The sequence below is a fragment of the Salvia hispanica genome, chromosome 6 (genome assembly GCF_029641045.1).
Source record: "Salvia hispanica isolate PSC_SH4W2 chromosome 6, Shi_PSC_v1, whole genome shotgun sequence".
In the NCBI taxonomy this organism is placed as follows: domain Eukaryota; kingdom Viridiplantae; phylum Streptophyta; class Magnoliopsida; order Lamiales; family Lamiaceae; genus Salvia; species Salvia hispanica.
Genome location: NC_142697.1, coordinates 25,157,466 through 25,178,094, shown reverse-complemented (window position 1 = coordinate 25,178,094; position 20,629 = coordinate 25,157,466). Strand labels below are relative to the sequence as shown.

Below are 20,629 nucleotides of genomic sequence, written 5' to 3'. Positions count from 1 at the left end.
TTTTAAGTTTATTTTACAAAAAATGTCACATTTCATTTTTTTTGAATTTTTTCTCTCATGGCAATGAATAAAAATATATTTTTCTCTCATCACATAACACACAAAACAACATCTGCTAAATTCTTACGTCATCATCCGAATATGACATCTATTATACGACAAAGGGAGTACCGTCTGAAAGTCTGAGACGAAGGGAGTACTGTCTAAAAGTCTGAAATAATAATAATAATAATAATAATAATAATAATAATAATAATAACCGCTATTAATCATATATATTATCAAAATAGTGTAAATATCCACATAATCAGCACTCAAGTTTTGTTTAAATATTTCCTCACCTTCAACATCAAAACAATCCTACTACAGCCAACTACCACTATAATAAGATTTTAATGCGATTGCCAAGACTATATAAAATCACTTAAAATAAAGAAGTGAAATCCCCACAATACATCTTAAATTAGTAACCAATTTTCAGGATCATATTATAAGAAGAAAAATGTCACGCTCTATAAAGGCTCCAGACATTAAAATTGTACTACTGCTCAAAAATTAAACATTACTATCATCATCGAAGAGGAATGGCTTCTACTAAGGTTGTTTTCTTGGTTTGCATGTTCATGGTGTTCATCCTAGGTTTGTCTTTCCCATTATTAAATACAATTTATATAGTAATTTTTCATCAATTTGTTAAATTCATTAAAAAAAACTATTTGCTGTGATTATAATTAAAATTATCTGATTTATTCCCCACTGAATAGGTTCATCACCATCGTGCGATGCTGCTTCACGACAATTGATTAGTTTTGGTTTTGGGATTCCAAAAATTGGAATGAGATGCATTGGCCATGAAGAGTGTGGTAATCCACTCAAGAATAGCAATTGTTCAGGAATAAATATTTGTGAAGATGGTCGCTGTGTGTGCAAAATTGATCAAGAAACATTGATTTAGATTTTATTTACTACATATTTTTGCAATAATAAACACCTTACCTCTCTCTCTCTCTCTCTCTCTCTCTCTCACACACACACACACACACAACTGGTTAAACTTAAACTTAAACATACATCTCAAATAAAAGTGTAAATAATTCACTTGTAAAAAAGTAAAATAATAAAATGTTTTAGAAAATTTTGCATCATCAGAAGCCCTACCATGTATGTTTCTTACAATTGTGGCACAAAAATTTAGTCACTCCAAGGATCACTCTGAGTCCTCACTTCCGAAGGCTCGACGACCTGGGATTCAACAGCCTCGTCAGCCTCTGAGGTGGGATTCGGGTCAGCACCTTCGCCCTCCTCGTCATCCTCTGATCTCCCCCATCTTCCACCGAGGGCCATCGCCATCATCTCGTATATCTTGTTGCTGAGCTCGGCAGGGCTATCAGGCTGTCATTACAGCAAATGAGGAGAAATTTTAGACAAGGACAATATAAAAGGATAGATTTGTGTAACGATTTCTGATACTTACAGTGAATCCACTGGAGATTAAGGCCGTATCGTATAGAAGTTCGACAGCCCTCTTGGCATCTACATTCTCAGGGGCGTTCTTGCAAGCGGCCTGCCAAAAAAAAAAAGCAAATGGTGCGAATAAATTTGATGTAGAAAGAAAAGATTAGGTCTTGAATTTTGAAATATGCATTTATCATACGTTTAAATCCTTGACGACTGGATGATCTGGATTGATCTCAAGTATTCTTCGACCCCTCATGAATTCGAGACTCGATTGGTCACCAAGTGTTTGTGCTCTCATTAATCTGCCCGAAGATCAAAAAATGGAGGGAGCCGTAGCTATTAGAAACAAGATAATATAGGCCTTTGCAAATCAATACATACGCACGAGTAAAAAGAGCACCTTTCCATGTTAGCTGACCATCCAAATTTGCCGGAAACCAGCACACAAGGGGATGAGGCTAAACGTTTCGAGACTTGCACTTTAGCTACCTTTTCGCCAAGCTGTTGTTTGATCCAATCACAGAGGAGATTATACTCTTGCTTATTTTCCCTTTCGCTCACCTCATCTTCATCACCTGTGTCGTTCAGATACGAGCATCTGCTCAGTGTCTATAAAAGCTCATCGAAAAACCAAACATTTTGTTTTTAAATAGAAGCAAAGTGACTTAACAAATCAATTTAAAACAGTTTGAATAGCATAAAATATCAAGATATACTGACCAAGCTCCAGATCTTCCTTGCTGATGTCAACAAACTTTTTCTCTTTGTATGTATCTAAATTCTGGATCGCAACTTCATCAATTGGCTCGACTAAGTAAAGCACCTGCATATTTAAGTGATAAACTTGTGTGATGCATTGCATGATATAGAGAATAAATCAATTACACTCGAAACTAAACAAGAACGAAGGCTGGACTGCATTCGACTGATCAAGCAAAGGGATTAATTTATGCTTCATTCCAAATAACACATTAACATGGCATCAGATAAAGTAGGACTTGCCGATTTCAGTTTGTAACATACCTCAATGCCTTTCTGTATTAACTTTTCCACAAAAGGAGCAGATTTAGCACTTTTTAAGCTGTCAGTTGCCAAGTAATAGATAGCCTTCTGATTCTCACCCATGTTCTCGATATAATCATCCAAACTTATCAGGTCTTCGTCGCTCTTGGAAGACAGAAATCTCAACAATGGTGTTATTCTCTTGTGGTTCCCAGTGTCCTCGATGCAACCCAGCTTCAAAAACTTACCAAAATTCTCCCAGAATTTTTTGTAATCCTAAATTACACCAATGGCATATAGGTTTAAGTTGCAGAAAATAAGAAAAAGATGCATTTACTTATCTTTCATTCATTCACAATCAACCAACCTCTTTGCTGCTCTCACTCTCAGAAAGATCTTGAATCATGTCGAATGCTTTCCTAACGAGTCTTTTCCTCATTATCCTCACCTAGATGAAGAAAAACGAATAAATCTGTTAATTTAAAAGGAATGACAAGTTATAATACGATTAAAATTTCGCAATAAGCAATAAATTCCTTACAATTCGGCTCTCCTGAAGAATTTCCCTGGAAACGTTTAGGGGAAGGTCGTCCGAGTCCACCACACCCTTGACAAAGCTCAAGTATCTTGGAAACTGCAGGTCATCAGATTGATTTAATATTAACACAAGCTTAAAAGATCAATACATGGTTGCTATAATCATAAGGTCAAACTCAAGCAACTATGTCTCAATGCAACAGAGGAGGTTCTCACCAGTTCACCATCAAAATCATCTGAAATAAATACACGTTTCACATATAAACGGATGTTTTTTGTCTTGGTATTGATAACTTCTTCATTGTTAAGAGGTGCCATTCCAGGAATGTAGAGCACACTTCTGAACTCCACCTCACCCTGCAGAAGTACCCGATCAAAATCACAGCGGAGATATTGATAGTTTCACCAACTCATTCAACACAAACATTCATACCTCTGTGGTGAAATGGGTATAAGTAAGTGGGTCCAAAAACTCATTGAATGCCTTTTTGTAAAATTCTTGATATTGTTCTTTTTCAACTTCCTTCGGGTTGCGCATCTGCATATTAAATACAGAAAAAGAAAAGCATTAAGCATGCATAAAGATTCAAATGTGAGACGCAAAAATACGAGATTGATTAAAGTAGTGACATACCCATATAGGTTTTGTTTCATTTGTCAATTCCCAGTCCCAATATTTTTCAGTTTTGGTCTTCTTCACCTTTTTCTTCTCTCCCTGGGAAAAGCACCAGTAAGTAAAAATTGGTATGATCATCATATCCTTAGTAAGAGAAGAAGCAAAATCATCAACAACTGTATTGAAATTGCCATTACCTCGGGTACTTCTTCTCCCTCTTTTGGTTCTTCCCCTTCTTCTACCTGCCAAAAATTTAAAAATGTAAATCGGTCTTAAGCTTTTCCCGCACAACCCCACGACAGTCTAAAGTAACAATTGTGAATTGAATCACTGAGTCTTGATGAAAAATACAATATTAACAGTGTCATCAGCAACAAAGCATAGTCCAAGCCTACTGGTCATGATATAAAAGTCGAACCTCAATGGTCCTTGACTTCTCTTGCCAGGTATAGATGGGGAATGATACGAATTGTGAATAATTCTTGACCAAACTCTGGATCTTCATAGGCTCGGAGTACTCATACTTATCGTCATCCTGCAAGCCAAAAACTACTATGTTGATTTAACATGAAAACAGGCACTACTATCAAATTCTAAAGAACAAATCATATGTGAATCTTAGTAAATGTATAAGCTTTTAAAAATAATAGGCTGAGACATTTGACACAAGGGAAATCTGAATGTGCAAGCGAAAAAAGATCATACCCTGAGATAAAGAGTGATCTGGGTGCCTCGGCTGATGAGCTTGCTGGGATCAGTTTCCTCTCTAATTGAGTAGGAGCTGCTATCAGCGACAGATTCCCAAACATACTGCTTGTCAGACTTGGGGCTCTTTGTTGACACGACTACCTATCAAAATAGAAAGTAAAAATTAAATCAAACCAGTATCAACAGAAAGAACAGAAAAAACATTCAACAAACTATCAGTAATATGTAATTATGTATTAGCGGATGTGGGAGCCCAAGAATACCCTTTTGGCAATCAGAAAAGCAGAATAGAACCCCACACCAAATTGACCAATCAAGCTATTGTCAGACCCAAGGTCCTGGTTCTCCTGCACGAAGTGAAAAATTGAATTTCACATGTAAGGTTTAGCTAGCTAAGTCTTTAAAGCATGGAAAGTAGAAGGACATCCAAACACAATATGACAAGAAGTAACGACCTTCAACGCCTTCAGGAATCGAGAAGTGCCACTCTGTGCAATGGTTCCAAGACAGTCTATCAGCTCCTCCTTTGTCATTCCAATACCAGTATCCCTGAAAAAGGACGAAGCAACATTAAGCTAATCAACCATTACAGTAACTACAAAGAAGATAAACAAATACATACGTTATGGTAATAGTCCCATTGTCCGGATCAGGTTTGATACGAATCTCTAGGTCACCTGAATCTCCAAGTAATTCCGGCTGAGTCACACTCAAAAACCTCAATTTATCGAGAGCATCACTTGCATTGCTGCAGAAAACAAAATTGTAAAAACTCAGGTCGAGTTGCAGCAAACTCTGGTAAACATAATATACACATTCCCTTCCTCGAAATGGAGTCTGTAAAACAATACACAAAACTCAAAACATGAAAAAACAAGACACGAAACAACAGCGCCTCACCTTACAAGCTCCCGAAGAAAAACTTCCTTATGGCTGTATAAGCTGTGGACTATTAAGTCCATCAATCGACTAACCTAAAAATCAAGAAAAACATCCAACACCACGACATCAAAATCCAATACCTCAATAAATAAATTACATAATTACATAAGTTAACAACCCAAAGCAAAGCAATTCAATCACCAACTATCATAAGTAATGCTATTAACAATACTATTCGCTCCCAACATCATTTTTCTATCAATCCCCACACAAAAATGTAAAAAGGAAAGGATTCTCACCTCCGCCTGATATTCAAATGTTTCTGCAGAGCTCTCCGGAGCCTCCTTCTCAGCCACGGCGGCGGCTTCACATCTCACCACCACTCCGCTCCGCTGCCCCTCCACCTTCCACTCCACCCCCCTCCTTAAAAAAGTGTTCTTTAGCCCACAATTAGGCAGAAAAGCGCTTCTCAGAAAACCCCTATTGCTTTTCCCACCACTCTTGATAGAAAAGGACGACATATTTGGGGTTACGGCCATCGCGGCGGAGGCCAGACTTCTGCTCAACACAGGCGCCATCTTGTCAATTTCTAGAGAAAGTGCAGATGAAATCTTGGTGTTTTCGTCTGAAATTCAATCTCTTTCCTTGGTGGGTCAATCGATTTAGATGAAAAAGGGGGCTAATTCGCGTGGTTAGGTAGCATAGGTTGGAGGTGAAGTAGATAAGAGGAGTGAGAGTTGCGAAGTGAAAATGGGGTTTAAGGGAAGGGGTGGAGGGTTCTAGAATAGGCCGAATTAGGGGTTAGGGTTTTTATTTGGAAGTATTGCTGATAGAATTGAATGGTGTGGATTTTGCCATTTCCGAATTCGCAATAATCCTCCAAAACTTGTATAGGAGTATTTTTATTATTACAATTCTCCATTCTTTCGGCCTGAGACTGATAATAGTTTATTTAATTAGAGGTCATTTTTCACCATCTTTAGAGAATTCACAATGGGAGGCGATCACCGAGGCCGATTGATCGCCCCCGCGCCTCCGACCGGTCACCATTGCGGAGGGAGGGCCGATTCTCCCTCCTCCTCGCCTCCGCCTCCCGCGCCGATCAATGGCCTCAGCCAATGGCCCCATCGACTCCGCATCGGCTCTACATGGGCCTCCATTGCGGAGGTTCGGGCCGATGGCGGAACCAATTTTTCTTTTTATTTGTTTTTTTAATTTTTTTTTATTATTTTATTCTCCTATTATAAATACCTCAATCTCCTCTCTTTCATTTCACACACCCACATCCTTCTCTATTTCACATTTTTTTGCAAGTGAGTCTCATCGTCAGGGTCTACCATACAACGATAATGAGCGTTTTCAGGCATTTGTTGACATGCGCCAGGCCGAAGCCCATCGTGTACTCCAACATGATATGATTGAAGAACTTTGGTCACGAAGGAGCTGATGTTTTATTTAAATTCATTTCTCGTTGTATTCGGTTTTCCAATATTGTAATACAAAAGAATGAATTTATTATGTAATTTTATTTATATTATTTAGACATGTATGCTTTATTTAGTTTTTAAAATGAAATACTATGTTTTTTTGTCGTATATTTTACATTGTCTTTAACTATTACATCAACAAAAATTAAAAGAGTGAAATAAAATAGTGATGATGTAGAAATGAGATAAGCTTGGGATGGGTGTGCTGACGTGGCAGAAAAAATAGAGATAGACTTTGAGATGGTTTCCGGAGGCTCTTATTGTAAATGCTGTTAATGCTAACCTGAACCACTTATCACTTTAACCAGCTCAATGAGATAAGCCGCACAATGGGCGTGTCTAACACACACCCCCAAGCTATGTTCATTCGGCATGCCGTGTGAAGGTCACAGACTCATGGCGTGTGGCATGGCGGATTCGGTGTGGGGCCGCTTCATAGATAAAAAAAAGGTAACGAAATTGTTACCCCTCCCATATACTACTACTAACCAAAAATGGGATTGAGAAATTATTGAATACTCCTATACATTCATATTCTTCTTGCAGGATGCTACAATTCTATACTGTCACTATAGTCGAATAATTTCATTTTTCCAAGAAAACAAATTTTGATGGTAATACTTTAAATTCCTGTGTCAATTTTAAACATCTACTAATTCCCCACATGCAAAATCTTACAATTAGAGAATTTGTTATTATCTCATTGGAGAGTACTACTCTAATTATTTTTTTCATAAGAAAAAAAAGACGAGGAGATCGTTTTCTCAAAATTTTACTACCATAAGTTAGAAATGGGTGTCCGGCCCATCCGTGAAACTACTGGGCTTCTTGTTTTCTGGATCGGCCCATATACAGTCACTTAACCAATTTGTTTAATTGTTCTGTAACTTCTGTTAGTTATAATTAATCAGATTCTGATTCTCTAAAATAAATACTTTTTGTAACTAATTTGTGAGTGATTCAATGCAATATATATAATGATCAGTCGGCCATGTTACTTAATTAATTGTTTCAATGCCTATGTCGGTATTTATTTTGCTGCCTGCCACACATACCATTTTATTGTAAAATAATCAGATATATACATCTTAATAATTTATTTATACGTCAGTCTGTTTTTTAATTAGTTTCAATACTATTTCTGTTCAATGATCCGTAATCATAAGTGTTCAGAATGTTTGACAGCTTTGTTATAAAGTCTAATCGTTTATATTACTCCCTAAATTAAACTGCGTACGACACATTATAGATGTAATTAAATTTAGTAATATACCGACATGCATTTTTATTGTAGCTAATTTTGTGATATGTAAAAACATAGCATACGTATTATGACAATATATTTATAATTACTTATAAAAATTAATTTTTACTTATAATATATATGATGTCATCAATGTGTGTATAATAAGACAGACGGTAACACCTATGTGTAACAAAAATACTTATAAATTATAATACTAGTTCATGATAATATGTTCAAAATCGACAATATTGTGCTAATATGAAGCTAATCATACTCTCGACTAACTCAACTACCCTCAAAATAATCAGCATTCACTTTCCATAGTCAAAATGTAGCCATCACTAGTCTTGATAGGAAAAACCCTAAAAATGCATTCACTTTCCATAGTCAAAATGTAGCCATCACTAGTCTTGATAGGAAAAACCCTAAAAATGTCCAAAACACACACACACTGGAACAAGTAATACTCCCTCCATCTCAAGATAGTTGGGACATTTATTTTGGACTTATCACTAAGAAAGTGATGTGTCAAATGGTAAAGTAGAGAGAGTAAAGTAGAGAGAGTAAAGAAGAGTGTAGGGTCTCGGTGGTGCACACCCGAACTCCACATTAGTATGATATTGTCCGCTTTATGCAAAGCCCTCACGGTTTTGCTCTTGGGGTACTCCCCAAAAGGCCTCATACTAATGGAGTAGGGGTAGCCCATTTATACACTTGCAAGTCTTGTTCATTCTCCGATGTGGGATATGGTTTGCTCCCTTTCAATCCTCCCCTCAAACCAAGACCACCACACCACAGACTGTTGGAACATATATACTAAAAAGCATTTTTCGAGTTTATTTTGAATTTGATAAATTGCTTGTATATTGTAAACATTCTTCATTTAATGAGAATAATAAATATTTTCTTCATACTGAGTATTTTACTTTAATGGGCATTGACCGTATTTAATTATATATTAAATTATATAATTAAAGCGCCGGAAAGTAAAATCAGTATAAGTCTTCTACATTGAAGGTTGGGTCGTGGAACAGGTCATCACAGTAGGTGGCCCAACCGGTACCTTGTAGAAGTAAAACTTTTTCACAACCTAGATAGGCTTTGGCTACCTATCGTGAAAGGTTGCAGTGTCCATCCGAAAGTCATCTTTACCTTGAGAATGACTAGTGACACTGGTGTGGTATAGCATTGAATGGATCTAAAGTATAGACACGTCTTTGTTGCTATCTACTGTAAGACGATGTCTTGGAGATTTAATATTTCCTAATCTTTGTAATAATATAGGACACACGTTATTTAATCATAAGCTGCTTTGACTTATCAATGGGTGCGGGTTTTTCGTAACCAAATATTCCTGATATCTTGGGTAGTAGTAATTAATAACTAGTATGGTGTCAGTTTTATTATTACATTGAATCGTGTGCCTGCGTGGTTTGACTATATCCCCAAGAGGTGTTCGAGAGAAGTTCTATTATTCGGAAACCCGGCCGGTTTGGATTTAATCCAAGAATAAATAGAAAATGAAAAGTATATTTTGATATACATCTCGTACTAGACAAACTCTTAGAAATAAAAAGATTTAATTAATTTAAAGTCTATAGCAGACTACAAATTAATTAATGGATATAGAAAGTCTTAGACACGGGAAATAATATATTAAAGAGGTTAACCCGGATTGCTTGTAATCACGGATTGGATGGGCGGTCAGTATTTCTTCGATAGTGGCACAAGAAATATTCCATTGGTCTTATATTGAATTATGGGTTATAATTTAATTAGTAAAGAAGGTCCAATTGGGGAGGCCCAATCCAAGCCCCATAGATCCCTAACCTAGCCCATCATAAACTCTATAAATAAGGATGTAAGGAGAGGAGACAAAACACACAACACAAAACCCTAGCCTCCACACTTGGAATTTTCGGCCCTCTCTCTCTAATAGAGGAACGCGAAATTCCTCTTTGTGTGTTCTTGGTTTTTCTTGTCTTCTCCTTCAAGATCCTTATAATTTCTAAGAGATTCCTCCCACAAGGAATTTAGATCTATAGAGTCAAGGGTCATAGGTTAGAAGATCTTTGGTCTTGCAATCAACATCAAGCTTCAAGATCTACACGTAGAGAAGTAGCGAGCCACTTCGATTCTTTGGAGAATCACAATTGTAAGTATTCAACGTCATAATTTAATTCTAAATTATGTGACTAATTGCGCAATAATATGTCTCTACATGTTCAAGCATGAAATTGAATCGGTCCACATAATCTCCTAAATAGATTCTTTTGTGGATTTATTTAATTTGCAATTTCCGCTGCGATTATCCCCAACACAGACCACATGCCTACCCCATGTTACAGGTCACCAGGTCACCACAGGTCTTGGTCGAGCTCGTCACATCGGAGAACTTGCAAGCGCAACCACCGAACCCCGAGCCACACAGGCCCAACCCTGAACCAGGGCTCTGATACCACTGTAGGGATCAGATTAGGGACGGATTCACTAATTACCAAGACCTCTTTGTTCTTCATTAAGGGAGCTCAGTCAAACTTCAACCACGCGACTGATATGTTTAACAGATTACAAAGAAGATGCCCACACAACTATTACAATGACAGTAACTAGTTCTAGCTAGGGTTCTTGAGTAATCTTGACTCCTTGACACACCTACACACTCAAGAAGATAGTTAGTAACTTAGTATAACAACACAAGATCCTTGCGGATCTAAACAACAACTATCAAGAGGCAGTAGAGAGAAACAGAATAGATCACATAATATGGCTCAGAGCCCGCCACATAACCCAGATCTATTCAACTAGAACCGAATCCAAGGGAGCAACGATGAATCAACTGGAGTCTACCCTCACACCGTCACAACCTTCACCGCACCGCCCCTTCACACCGGATTAGGTCACTGGAACCGCCTCAGAACAGAAACCCTAGTTATCACACTACAAGCAACCGAAGCAGTTTCCTTCCAAACGACTCAGAGATCAAGTATACACTCAAGGATGGTGGATATTCTTTAGAAATCAACCGGAGAGGCAATCGGAAAGTAGAGAGACGATTGAGAGTCTCAGAGAGTAGAGAGAGAGAGAGAGTGTATCGAATAATGAGAGAAGACAAACCGGCTAACATCTCACATAAACAAACACACATCGCAAACCCTCAATCCAACGGCTACGGAGCACAATCCAAGAGAAGAGACACGTGGCAGCATCTGGTGTGAAGGAGAAGTAGCTGGGCTTCTGGGCCAAACCCAAAGAATGGGTAAAAGGCCCAGACACAACTTAAATCAGGCCCAAGAAATAATAGTCCACATATACTCAACAAAGAGAAAGAAAGAGGTAGTAAAGTACGAGAGATGATAAAGTTTTTGCTGAAAAAGAAAATGACTCAATTACATGTGACTGGCAGAAGGAGTATATAGGTAAAAAAAAAGACTAAGGGAAAAAGTTAGTTGAAGGCATGTAGAGGCTCACGAAACTAAGCCAAAAAATTTTAACTTTTTAGTCTCGTAGAGTGCATGACGGCAGACAAGCGCTAAACACTTGTATCTTCACCCCCACGTTACTACTCCACTTTCCAATCCATTTTTTGCAATTTTTATTTCATAATTCCAAATCCACTTAATCATATTTTCCCTCCAATATTTCAATTTAATTTCACACGCGGTACTATATTATCATATTTTGACTCCAATATTTCAATTAATTTAAGTACAAATAACCACTTATCAAGAATCCATTGTTATAACTTGTGTTGTGGTCCAGTAACAAGATCATTTTATTTTTCAAATTTGATTGCAAATCGAAATAATTATTAATCTCGAGATCCTAGTACCATAGGCACATGTGGATTACCACAAATGGTAAATATAAATTAATTAACCTATCATAGAATTGCATGCCAGTGAAATTTGGTCCCCCTTTATTTTAGTGAAACGTGAAATCTAAGTTAAAATAGTTCCAATGGAACCCTAGCCTCACTTGGGAATGCACAAACTTTTTAAAATTCTTTGGACCATATCTTTGACTTGTGTGCTCAAAAATCTCTCTATAAATCCCAAATTTGTTTCAACCAACCTCTTCTCTTTGGTTGTTCCAACACAGAAAGATCAAGAAAATGTTGCTCACTGTCAAAACTGCAAGATTTCTACTTGTATTTTTCTTGGTTGCTGCTAGTCTTTCAACAGCCTACTTGGTTCATGGTTTGACCAATGTTCCTTAATAATTCCATGCTTCCATTACAATTAGGGTTTAATAGTTATAGATTCATGCTAACTAATTACTCTTTATTTTATTTCTAGGTCGAGACCATTGTGCAGATGAAGAATGCAATTTTCCAGTCACAGAAAGAAAGGTAATTCAATTTTTATTTATAATCGTTTTAGGGTTTTGATTTTCTATGTTCAATTGACTACTTAAGATATTGTGCATTGTCCCAATTCAAATTTATAGTATCATTTGTTCACGACACATTTTCAATAAAATTCGTAGGTGATGCAAACTATTCGAAGCAAGATGGCATCGGATGATTACAGTTTGATGAAGATGGAGATGATGAAGGAAAAATTCGAAAGATCGAAATATACAAGAAAATCAAGAATGATGATGCCCAAAGAAAATTATCGTGCTAGTTTTGTTGCCTTCAATGCAGATTATAAAGGACCGAGGCGTCATCCACCCAAGAATAACTAAGCAAGAAAAGAAAACAACTTATTTCTTCTTCTTCTTCTACTTTCGTTTTTCAATGTCTTTATAATTTTGAACATGTTGTTCCTATATATAACTAAGTATTTTTCCTAACTAAGGAAATTAACTCCTAGTTTTGCCAGTGCTCACTTTGTACACTTCTATATATGTAAGGTGCTTATCATGTAGTATCAAGAAAATTTTGTTGTCCTCTTGCTAATTAAATAGTTAGACTTCGTGTAGTATTCGTGTAGTCGTGACAGTGACGTCATGTATTCGTTTGATCACACGAGTTCTGTTTCCGGAATCTCTAATTCAAGCACTTTTTCATTGATTCACTGTTTCAATTCCTTCTTCTGTTTTTGTACCCACACACTCAAACACATGATATTCCATCTCATGTTTATATAATTTAATTTCATATACACATCAAATCTCAATATAATTACAATTTAATTATGTATACCATCATTCAGCATAACAAGCTTTTCACCAAAGTGAAACTAAAACGAGGACGAACCAAATGCTAAAAAACTATGAAAAACAAAAAAGAAGAAACGTGATACGATATCAACAATAACAACAATCAAATTAATCGTACTTTGTTAGAAAAATGCTTTGCTGCCTTCACCATTGCCGCCTCTGGTGCAGAAGGCTTCGCGTATTTTTCGTTATTCTTCGAGACATAAAAGCACGAAAAAATTGAAGAGAGCAAATCTTTAGACGCTCCTCCCATATTTTTCTTCATTTCTAACTTGCTAATTCTTCCCCAGGAAAATTATTGGACTGGAAATTTTTATGCCTTCTTCGAATTTCGCTTTTTTTGTTGTATTTTTTGTGTAGTGAGAAGTTTTTCATTTATAGGGAATGATTTCTTGGGGAATAAGGTGGAGGAGTTTAGGATGCATGAACCAAATGAAGTTTCCTAGAAAATTAGAAACTTTTGAAGAAGAAAAAGTGAAAAACAGAAATCAAGAAGCCAAATATTTCCTATGATACCACGTCATCTTTGTTGTAGTTTTTGTCAACAAAAAAATTGTGTCATTTTCTTTTGAATGCTTTTGCGCGTGTTCATCAATGTATTGGCCCTTTATTGATAAGTTCGTGGAATTTTTGGTTTTGATGTGACACCTTTGACTCCCTCTATCACATAGTACTATAGTAGTTCATTTTCTTATATATATGCTACTCCACTTGCTAGATACTCCATCCATTACATGATAGTGGAGACATTTCTTTTCGACACAAAAGTTAAAAAAAAAATGTGTTAATGAGTTAAGTAAAGGATGAACGAAGTAGGAAAAGAAAAAGGTAGAGTGATGAAAAGATATATAAAGTAAGATAGTGAAGTAAGCGAGAATAAATGCATTGACTTTTACTAAAAAAAATAGAAATGACTCTACTATTATGGAATGTACATGGAATGAAGGTAATTATACTTCTTCCCCCTTATAAAAATATGAGTATTTGAGACGACACGAGAATTAATACATAGTAACGTAAGAGAAGAGAAGAGGAATACGACTTTAATTACGTACCGAATTCTAACGAATCACATCGATATTTTTTACTCTAGCTAATTTAAAGGGAAATTTAGGTTTTGAATATAGTCTTACTACTAATCTAGTCAAGGTCAGAAGCGCGTTGGACGAAATTCAATTGAAATTAAGAAACTAATAGAATTATTTGGTTATTCAACTAATTATAATTAAATATGATATGATGTCCAAACCATTAGTATCGGCGCAGTTAGGCCCATTGTAGCCCAATACAAATTCTTCATTGGTTTGGGCCATTACGGCACTCCTGCATGGTCTTATATTAATTACCTAAAGTTATTTAAATTTGATTATAACATCATGAAAAATAAAAATGTAGACACGAAGTAACTAAAATTCCACAAAAGGTTGGTGGACGCTTACCAAATACGAATATAAGAACTCACCATGCTTACCGTGGGAATTGAAAAATATACTCCATCTGTCCTTTTAAAATATGAATTTTTGAAACAACATGGATTTTAATGAAAATTTGGTAAAGTAAGAAAGATATAGAAAGAAAAGTGTGTTAGTGAAAAATAGTCCCCACCTCATTAGAGAGAGAGAAACTTCCTTAACTAGAATGTTTCTATTTTTAGAGAACGGACCATAAAGGAAAAAGTTTTTATTTTTATGGAACGAAGAGAGTACCTATAGAAGTAGTAATACTAGCTATACCTCCACAAATATAGTCTTAGTTTTACATTTTGTCCGTCCACTAAATTGGTCTTTATTTATTTATTTATGATTAGTTTCTCTTAATAAAACTAGTCACAATTTTAATCATTAATACTTGAACTATTTTTTTATATTTCTATTTTACTTATCAATTTTACGTTAATATAACATCATTTACATTGAAAATTAGACCCTTTGAGAGTATAAATTGAAATAAAGGGTTGCTATCAGCTAACGTGACAAAAAATTGAGAACACACCCCCTAAAATAATGATGGGACTAGGGATCTAAACTTTCAATGTAGAAATTTTTGGAGGAAAATAGCTCAGCCAAAATATTCATTAAAGTAGCAAACAATGTGAGTGACTACGATAAGCAACTACTTATTTCAACTTTCTTGTCATAATGAAAACACAGTTATTCTTTATATACTAATTACACAATTTTGAATTTACAATGCATGTAGAAAAAGGTAAGATGGCATGTCTTTTTCCATGTAGGCAAAGTGTTTATTTCATTCCTTAATCCCAAAACGAGTGGGGTTTAAGTTTATCGAATTAAAGAGAGCCAATTGCAATTGTTGAGCTAAACTGTTCAACTGTAGGATATACTCCTATTTTTTATTGGTTTACTGATGAATATATTCGTGTTTCTTGGATAGGGATATTTCACTATTATATAAATATATTTTTGTACTTTCTGAACACATACATATTGTACTAAATTATACTCCACTTACTAGGATTATTGTATAATAATAATTCGCATACATATCTAGTCTTTAGATAGATCTGATCTTAAAGATGGTTTTTTTAATTTAACTTTGTCACCAAAATCTTGTCTTAGATTAATGAACGAATGTTAAATTTGTAGTACTTGGTTAGGAACGCCGGCCTTTAAAGTTTAAATACTAATCAAAGAGACTACGATGTCAAAATTAATTAAGTCACAAAATAATAGTACATGTGCCTGTTTGCCAGAGTAATAGGAGTAATAATAATGTTTTTTTTCCAAAAGAAATAACAATCATGAATGATAGGGAATCATTTCCGCAATTAGTATATGAATTACTATTTGATTATAATTAGGAGATAATGTAAAGTTAGTTATTGATATTATATTTTAAAATATGGGGTCGTTGAGGTGGGTTTGTAGTATAGACCTGGCTACTTAGAGCATCTCCAATGACTTTAGGTCAGCCATAGGTCAGCAATAGGCTAGTCAAAAACTCCTCATGTCACATTATCAGGACAAGAAACCCCTCGTGCCACATCATCAGGACAAGAAACTGGATAAGCAATAGCCTAGTCATAGGCCAACAAAATTATAAAAAATAAATAAATTACAATCACACAAAATATGAAATTAAATTTACGACACAGATACGGGAAAATGCAATAATTTTATATAAATTTAAAAAAAAAGGTACATCCTAAAAAAAATTACATAATTAAAAAAAATTCATAAAAAAAATACATTAAAAATGCATTAAAAAATATATTAAAAAATGCAATAAATAAAAAAAAATGCATTAAAAAATACATTAAAAAAAATGCAATCAGTTAGCCGAAATTAAGCCTCCAATGGAGGCTAGCGCATCGGCCAGCGGATCGGCTAGCGCCCGCGAATCGGCTAAAGCTCGCCGATCGGCTAACCTCCATTGGAGATGCTCTTAATAGATTGAAGTTTTAGAATTCGGTGTATCGAGTTCCATATGAATCTCAATTTAATTAGTACATTTTCGCTTCAATTAAATAGATTAGGAGTTCAAGTTACCATGACTACAAAATTTCAGTTGAATTTAGTAATCCTCTCGAACCCACACAATATAACATCTGGTTCAGTTCGGTTCGTGGTCAACCGATCGGTAATCATGGCTTACTTTCAACTACAAGGGCAAAGTGGTCATTTTACAATCCAATCATTATGAATATTGCTTTTTGTAATGTGTGCATTGCGCAGTTTCATTCAACACATACACATGTAACGTCACTGATCTTTGTTGTGAATTGTGATACTCAACTCAATAATATTGACATTTTCATGAATGTGGTTATTAATCGATTTCAACTATTTAAAGCATAAACACTTCTTTAAAATTCAACTGTCACGTTCCACAACTATATTACAAACCCAACATGCCTTTTAATCACCACTAGTATCACCCCCGTGCGTTGCACGACTCATTGAAATTTCTTCACACAAAATTGGAAATGCCAATTTACTTTAAACAAATGAAATGATAAAAGATAAAATTATAGAGAATTTATAAATCACATCTAAAATTTTATAGAGTTTATAGATCACATTAATTAAAAACAAAAAAACAAAAGAGCTTCTCATATTGTCTTGTTGGTTATTTTAAATAATGTTAAAAATAAAATATTATATTTATAATTTTATATTTGAATTGGTCATCAATCTCATTAATTACTGATCAATAAACATTCAATAATTCTATTAATTGAGAATCGATTAACAATAGATCGTTAATCATCTATTACTAAAATATAATGGATTAGGATGCAACCAACAAATGAAATTTTCAATAAAAAATATGAATTCCCAAAATCGCCTATGCTCATGCAGCTCTAACCACCCGCTTTTCTCCGTTCATCATCTCCAAAACTTTCATTGTCATGCATCGACCCCATCTTTTCAAATAATAAAAACACAAACAACAAATATTAGTAACAAAATATAGTCACACAAAAAGAGTGTGCAAAGTAAACAAATTGTTTTTTCCAAAAAATTCAGTGAAGCAATAGAAGGTAGTAAGTGACGTACAAGCAAACAAAAATAGGAGTATATTTATAGCCATGGATTTAAATTGTATCCATATATTATTTATTTGTAACGGCTTTAATGTTAAATAGTGCAACGAATAATAATTGTTAAGGAAAATAAAAATAATTAGTAATTAAATAAAATTAATATCATTAAATATTAAAAGTTTTATAACATTGATTCATGATTCACGATTTAAGCATGAATGATGATCTATATCAAAATTTATTACTACGTGTTTATTAACAGTGGTAATTTGATTGGTCCAAAATGGAAGATAATCTAATTATTTTGCTACACTAATATGCGGTTACTATATTTTGTGGCCATGAAATCTATTCATACAATAAAAGAATTAGATGCAAAATTAAGATGATTTAATAATTTCTTTACATAAAAAAATTATAGTAATTTATAGGAGAACCATTTCTCCACATAATTTTTTGGCAACAAAATCGATTGATAATAATAATAGGTAAAAAAAGAATTGTTATAGCTAAGACATAAGATATTAAAACAAAACTAACAAAAAATAAATTTTAAATATGAACTAACATAACGTAAAACACAGTCCAATCCTCAAATAGCTCGTCGCCTTTCACTCTCTCTCACATAAGTAATCTCCACCGCCTCCTTGACTCAGTCTTCATTGACTGAGTTATGCTAGATTGTAGGTCTTCAAAAAAGGTGAATTTCTTGGTTTCAATTTTCTTCTTCTAATAATATCACAATATGAGTAATGTAATAATCAAACAAAAAGAGTAAATAAATAGATGAATTTTGGTAAAAGAGCAAGAACCCTATTGAATTTTTTATGCAAGCAATGAGGAAGTGAGTAAGTGAGTAAAAAGAATGCAAATAACACGCACTATTTATAGACAAAAATATAAAGAAATGTCTAGACATTAACCAATTAGCAGCCATAAATTTATTAGTGGTTAATATTGCAATTTATTAGTGATTAAAATTTTGAATTCAAAATTGAATTCCAATGGTTACTCATAATGTAGCGGTTTCTGCAATAGTTTTATGAACACCTAAATATTGTAATCATATACTAATATGTAATTGATTAGGTGTGCAGCGGTTTCTCATAATGCAACGGTTAATTCATGGGATTTCTCATAATGCAGCGGTTACTGAATTTATGGGGTTTATAATGTCAATGCAACAACTTTACACCCTATATTTATTAATATTTAAATTTGTACCCAAAATTCATAAAAATTCAAAATAAGGCTAAAACTCGCCTTTTATATATGTATAGATTTGCTTAAAACCTAAGTACAAAAAAAGATAACAAAATATACGTCTCATCAAATCCACATTTCTCCTACCAATTCTTTTCTCATATATAAACACACATACACACACATATGTCCTAAATAAGACACACACACACAGCATATACATACTTAATTGCTTAGTGTTATTGCCCAACGTAATAGTAATAATCATTCGTATCTAATTATTTTATTAGTATTAAATAATTATTAAAATTCCAAGTCATAAAAACGAGTACATGTGTATATATACTTAATTTCTAATTGTTATTATCTAACGAAATAGTAATAATTATTACATCAAATTATTTTATTTGTAGTATTAAATAATTATTAAAATCTAAGTCATAAAAATGACTAAATGCACATACATACTTAATCCCTTAGTGTTAACATCCAAAGGAATAGTTATAGTCATTCGCATCAAATTATTTTATTAGTATTAAATACTTATTAAAATTCTTAGTCATAAAAATGAATACATGCGTTCATATACTTATTTTCTTGTTATCGTCAAACAAAATAGTATAGTCATTCACATCAATTTTTTATTTATTAAATACTAATATTTAAAATTCTAAATTGTAAAATACTAGTAGTATACCTATGTTATATACTATACTTATTATCATCTAATGAAAGGATAATAGTCATTGGCATCAAATTGTTTTATTAGTAAATATAAATTCCAGATTCAATAATGTTTTGTAAAAATAATATTAAGATTGAGTATTAAATCTATTAAATACCTATAAGTTTAGAATTTTAAAAATATTGTATAAAGTATTATTTAAATAAAGGTTAATTCATTATATTAAATTAAATTTAAATAAACTAATATTACGTGAAGTTAGAAAGAATAATTCAAAAGCATATTTATGTAATGAATTTAAATAAACTAATACTTACGTAATAAGCTGTTTGGAAATTTATGAGAGATTGGTTAGAAGATTTGAGTATATATTTGCTTAAATCAAGCCATCCATAAATATACACAATTTTCCTAAGTGAGTAATTTTTAAATATAAATAAATGTTTCATATACATAAGGGTAGTATGGTATATGTAAAAACATAAATTTAAACAAAAATCTAAAATAATCTAAAATGACTATTTTAAAAAGGAATAACAATCATGAATGATAACAGGAGTAACGTTTTTTTAAAAAGGAATAACAATCATGAATGATAAGGAATCATTTCCGCATTTAGTATAGATATGAATTACTATTTGATTATGATTAGGAGATAATGTAAGGTTAGTTATTGATATTATATTTTAAAATTTGGGGTCGTTGAGGTGGGTTTGGCTACTTAATATATGGAAGTTTTAAAATTTGATGGAGTATAGGTCAAATGTGGTTCCTAACATGTGACCATTTTATCAATTTGGTCCTTAACATTATCTTTTTGATTATTTGGTCCCTCACAAATAAACTCAGACCCGAATCGGTCCTCACTTAACAGAACCGTCAAAAAATAGACGATGACCGCTATTTGACTATATTAAATTACTAATGGTAATTAATTATATCTAATTATAATTCTTTTCCTATTAGCAAAATTGGAAAAAAAGATAGTATCAATTGCAAAATGAAATGAATAATTTGTAATTTAATAGGAATTAAGAATTATAATTAGGTATAATTAATTACCATTAGTAATTTAATATAATCAAATTGCAATTACCGTCTATTTTTTGACGGTTCTGTTAAGTGAGGACCG

The 20,629-nt window shown here is 33.7% G+C and overlaps 2 protein-coding genes across 2 annotated transcripts; one reads left to right on the top strand and one right to left on the bottom strand.

Moving 5' to 3' along the window:
- Positions 1–1,049: 1,049 nt before the first annotated feature.
- Positions 1,050–6,001, bottom strand: LOC125205882 (heat shock protein 90-5, chloroplastic-like). The gene is made up of 19 exons (XM_048105056.2): positions 5,503–6,001; positions 5,222–5,295; positions 4,944–5,069; positions 4,777–4,870; positions 4,585–4,668; positions 4,319–4,462; positions 4,032–4,148; positions 3,811–3,855; positions 3,632–3,712; positions 3,431–3,535; positions 3,214–3,354; positions 3,002–3,094; positions 2,828–2,908; positions 2,482–2,736; positions 2,179–2,281; positions 1,859–2,033; positions 1,655–1,760; positions 1,475–1,564; positions 1,050–1,392 (listed from the first exon to the last, which is right to left on the bottom strand). The coding sequence occupies exons 1-19, from the start codon at positions 5,779–5,781 to the stop codon at positions 1,192–1,194; spliced, it is 2,394 nt and encodes a 797-aa protein (XP_047961013.1). The 5' UTR covers positions 5,782–6,001; the 3' UTR covers positions 1,050–1,191.
- A 6,023-nt stretch (positions 6,002–12,024) lies between these two features.
- LOC125200429 (uncharacterized) lies at positions 12,025–12,746 on the top strand. The gene is made up of 3 exons (XM_048098068.2): positions 12,025–12,135; positions 12,235–12,287; positions 12,425–12,746. The coding sequence occupies exons 1-3, from the start codon at positions 12,051–12,053 to the stop codon at positions 12,623–12,625; spliced, it is 339 nt and encodes a 112-aa protein (XP_047954025.1). The 5' UTR covers positions 12,025–12,050; the 3' UTR covers positions 12,626–12,746.
- Positions 12,747–20,629: the final 7,883 nt, after the last annotated feature.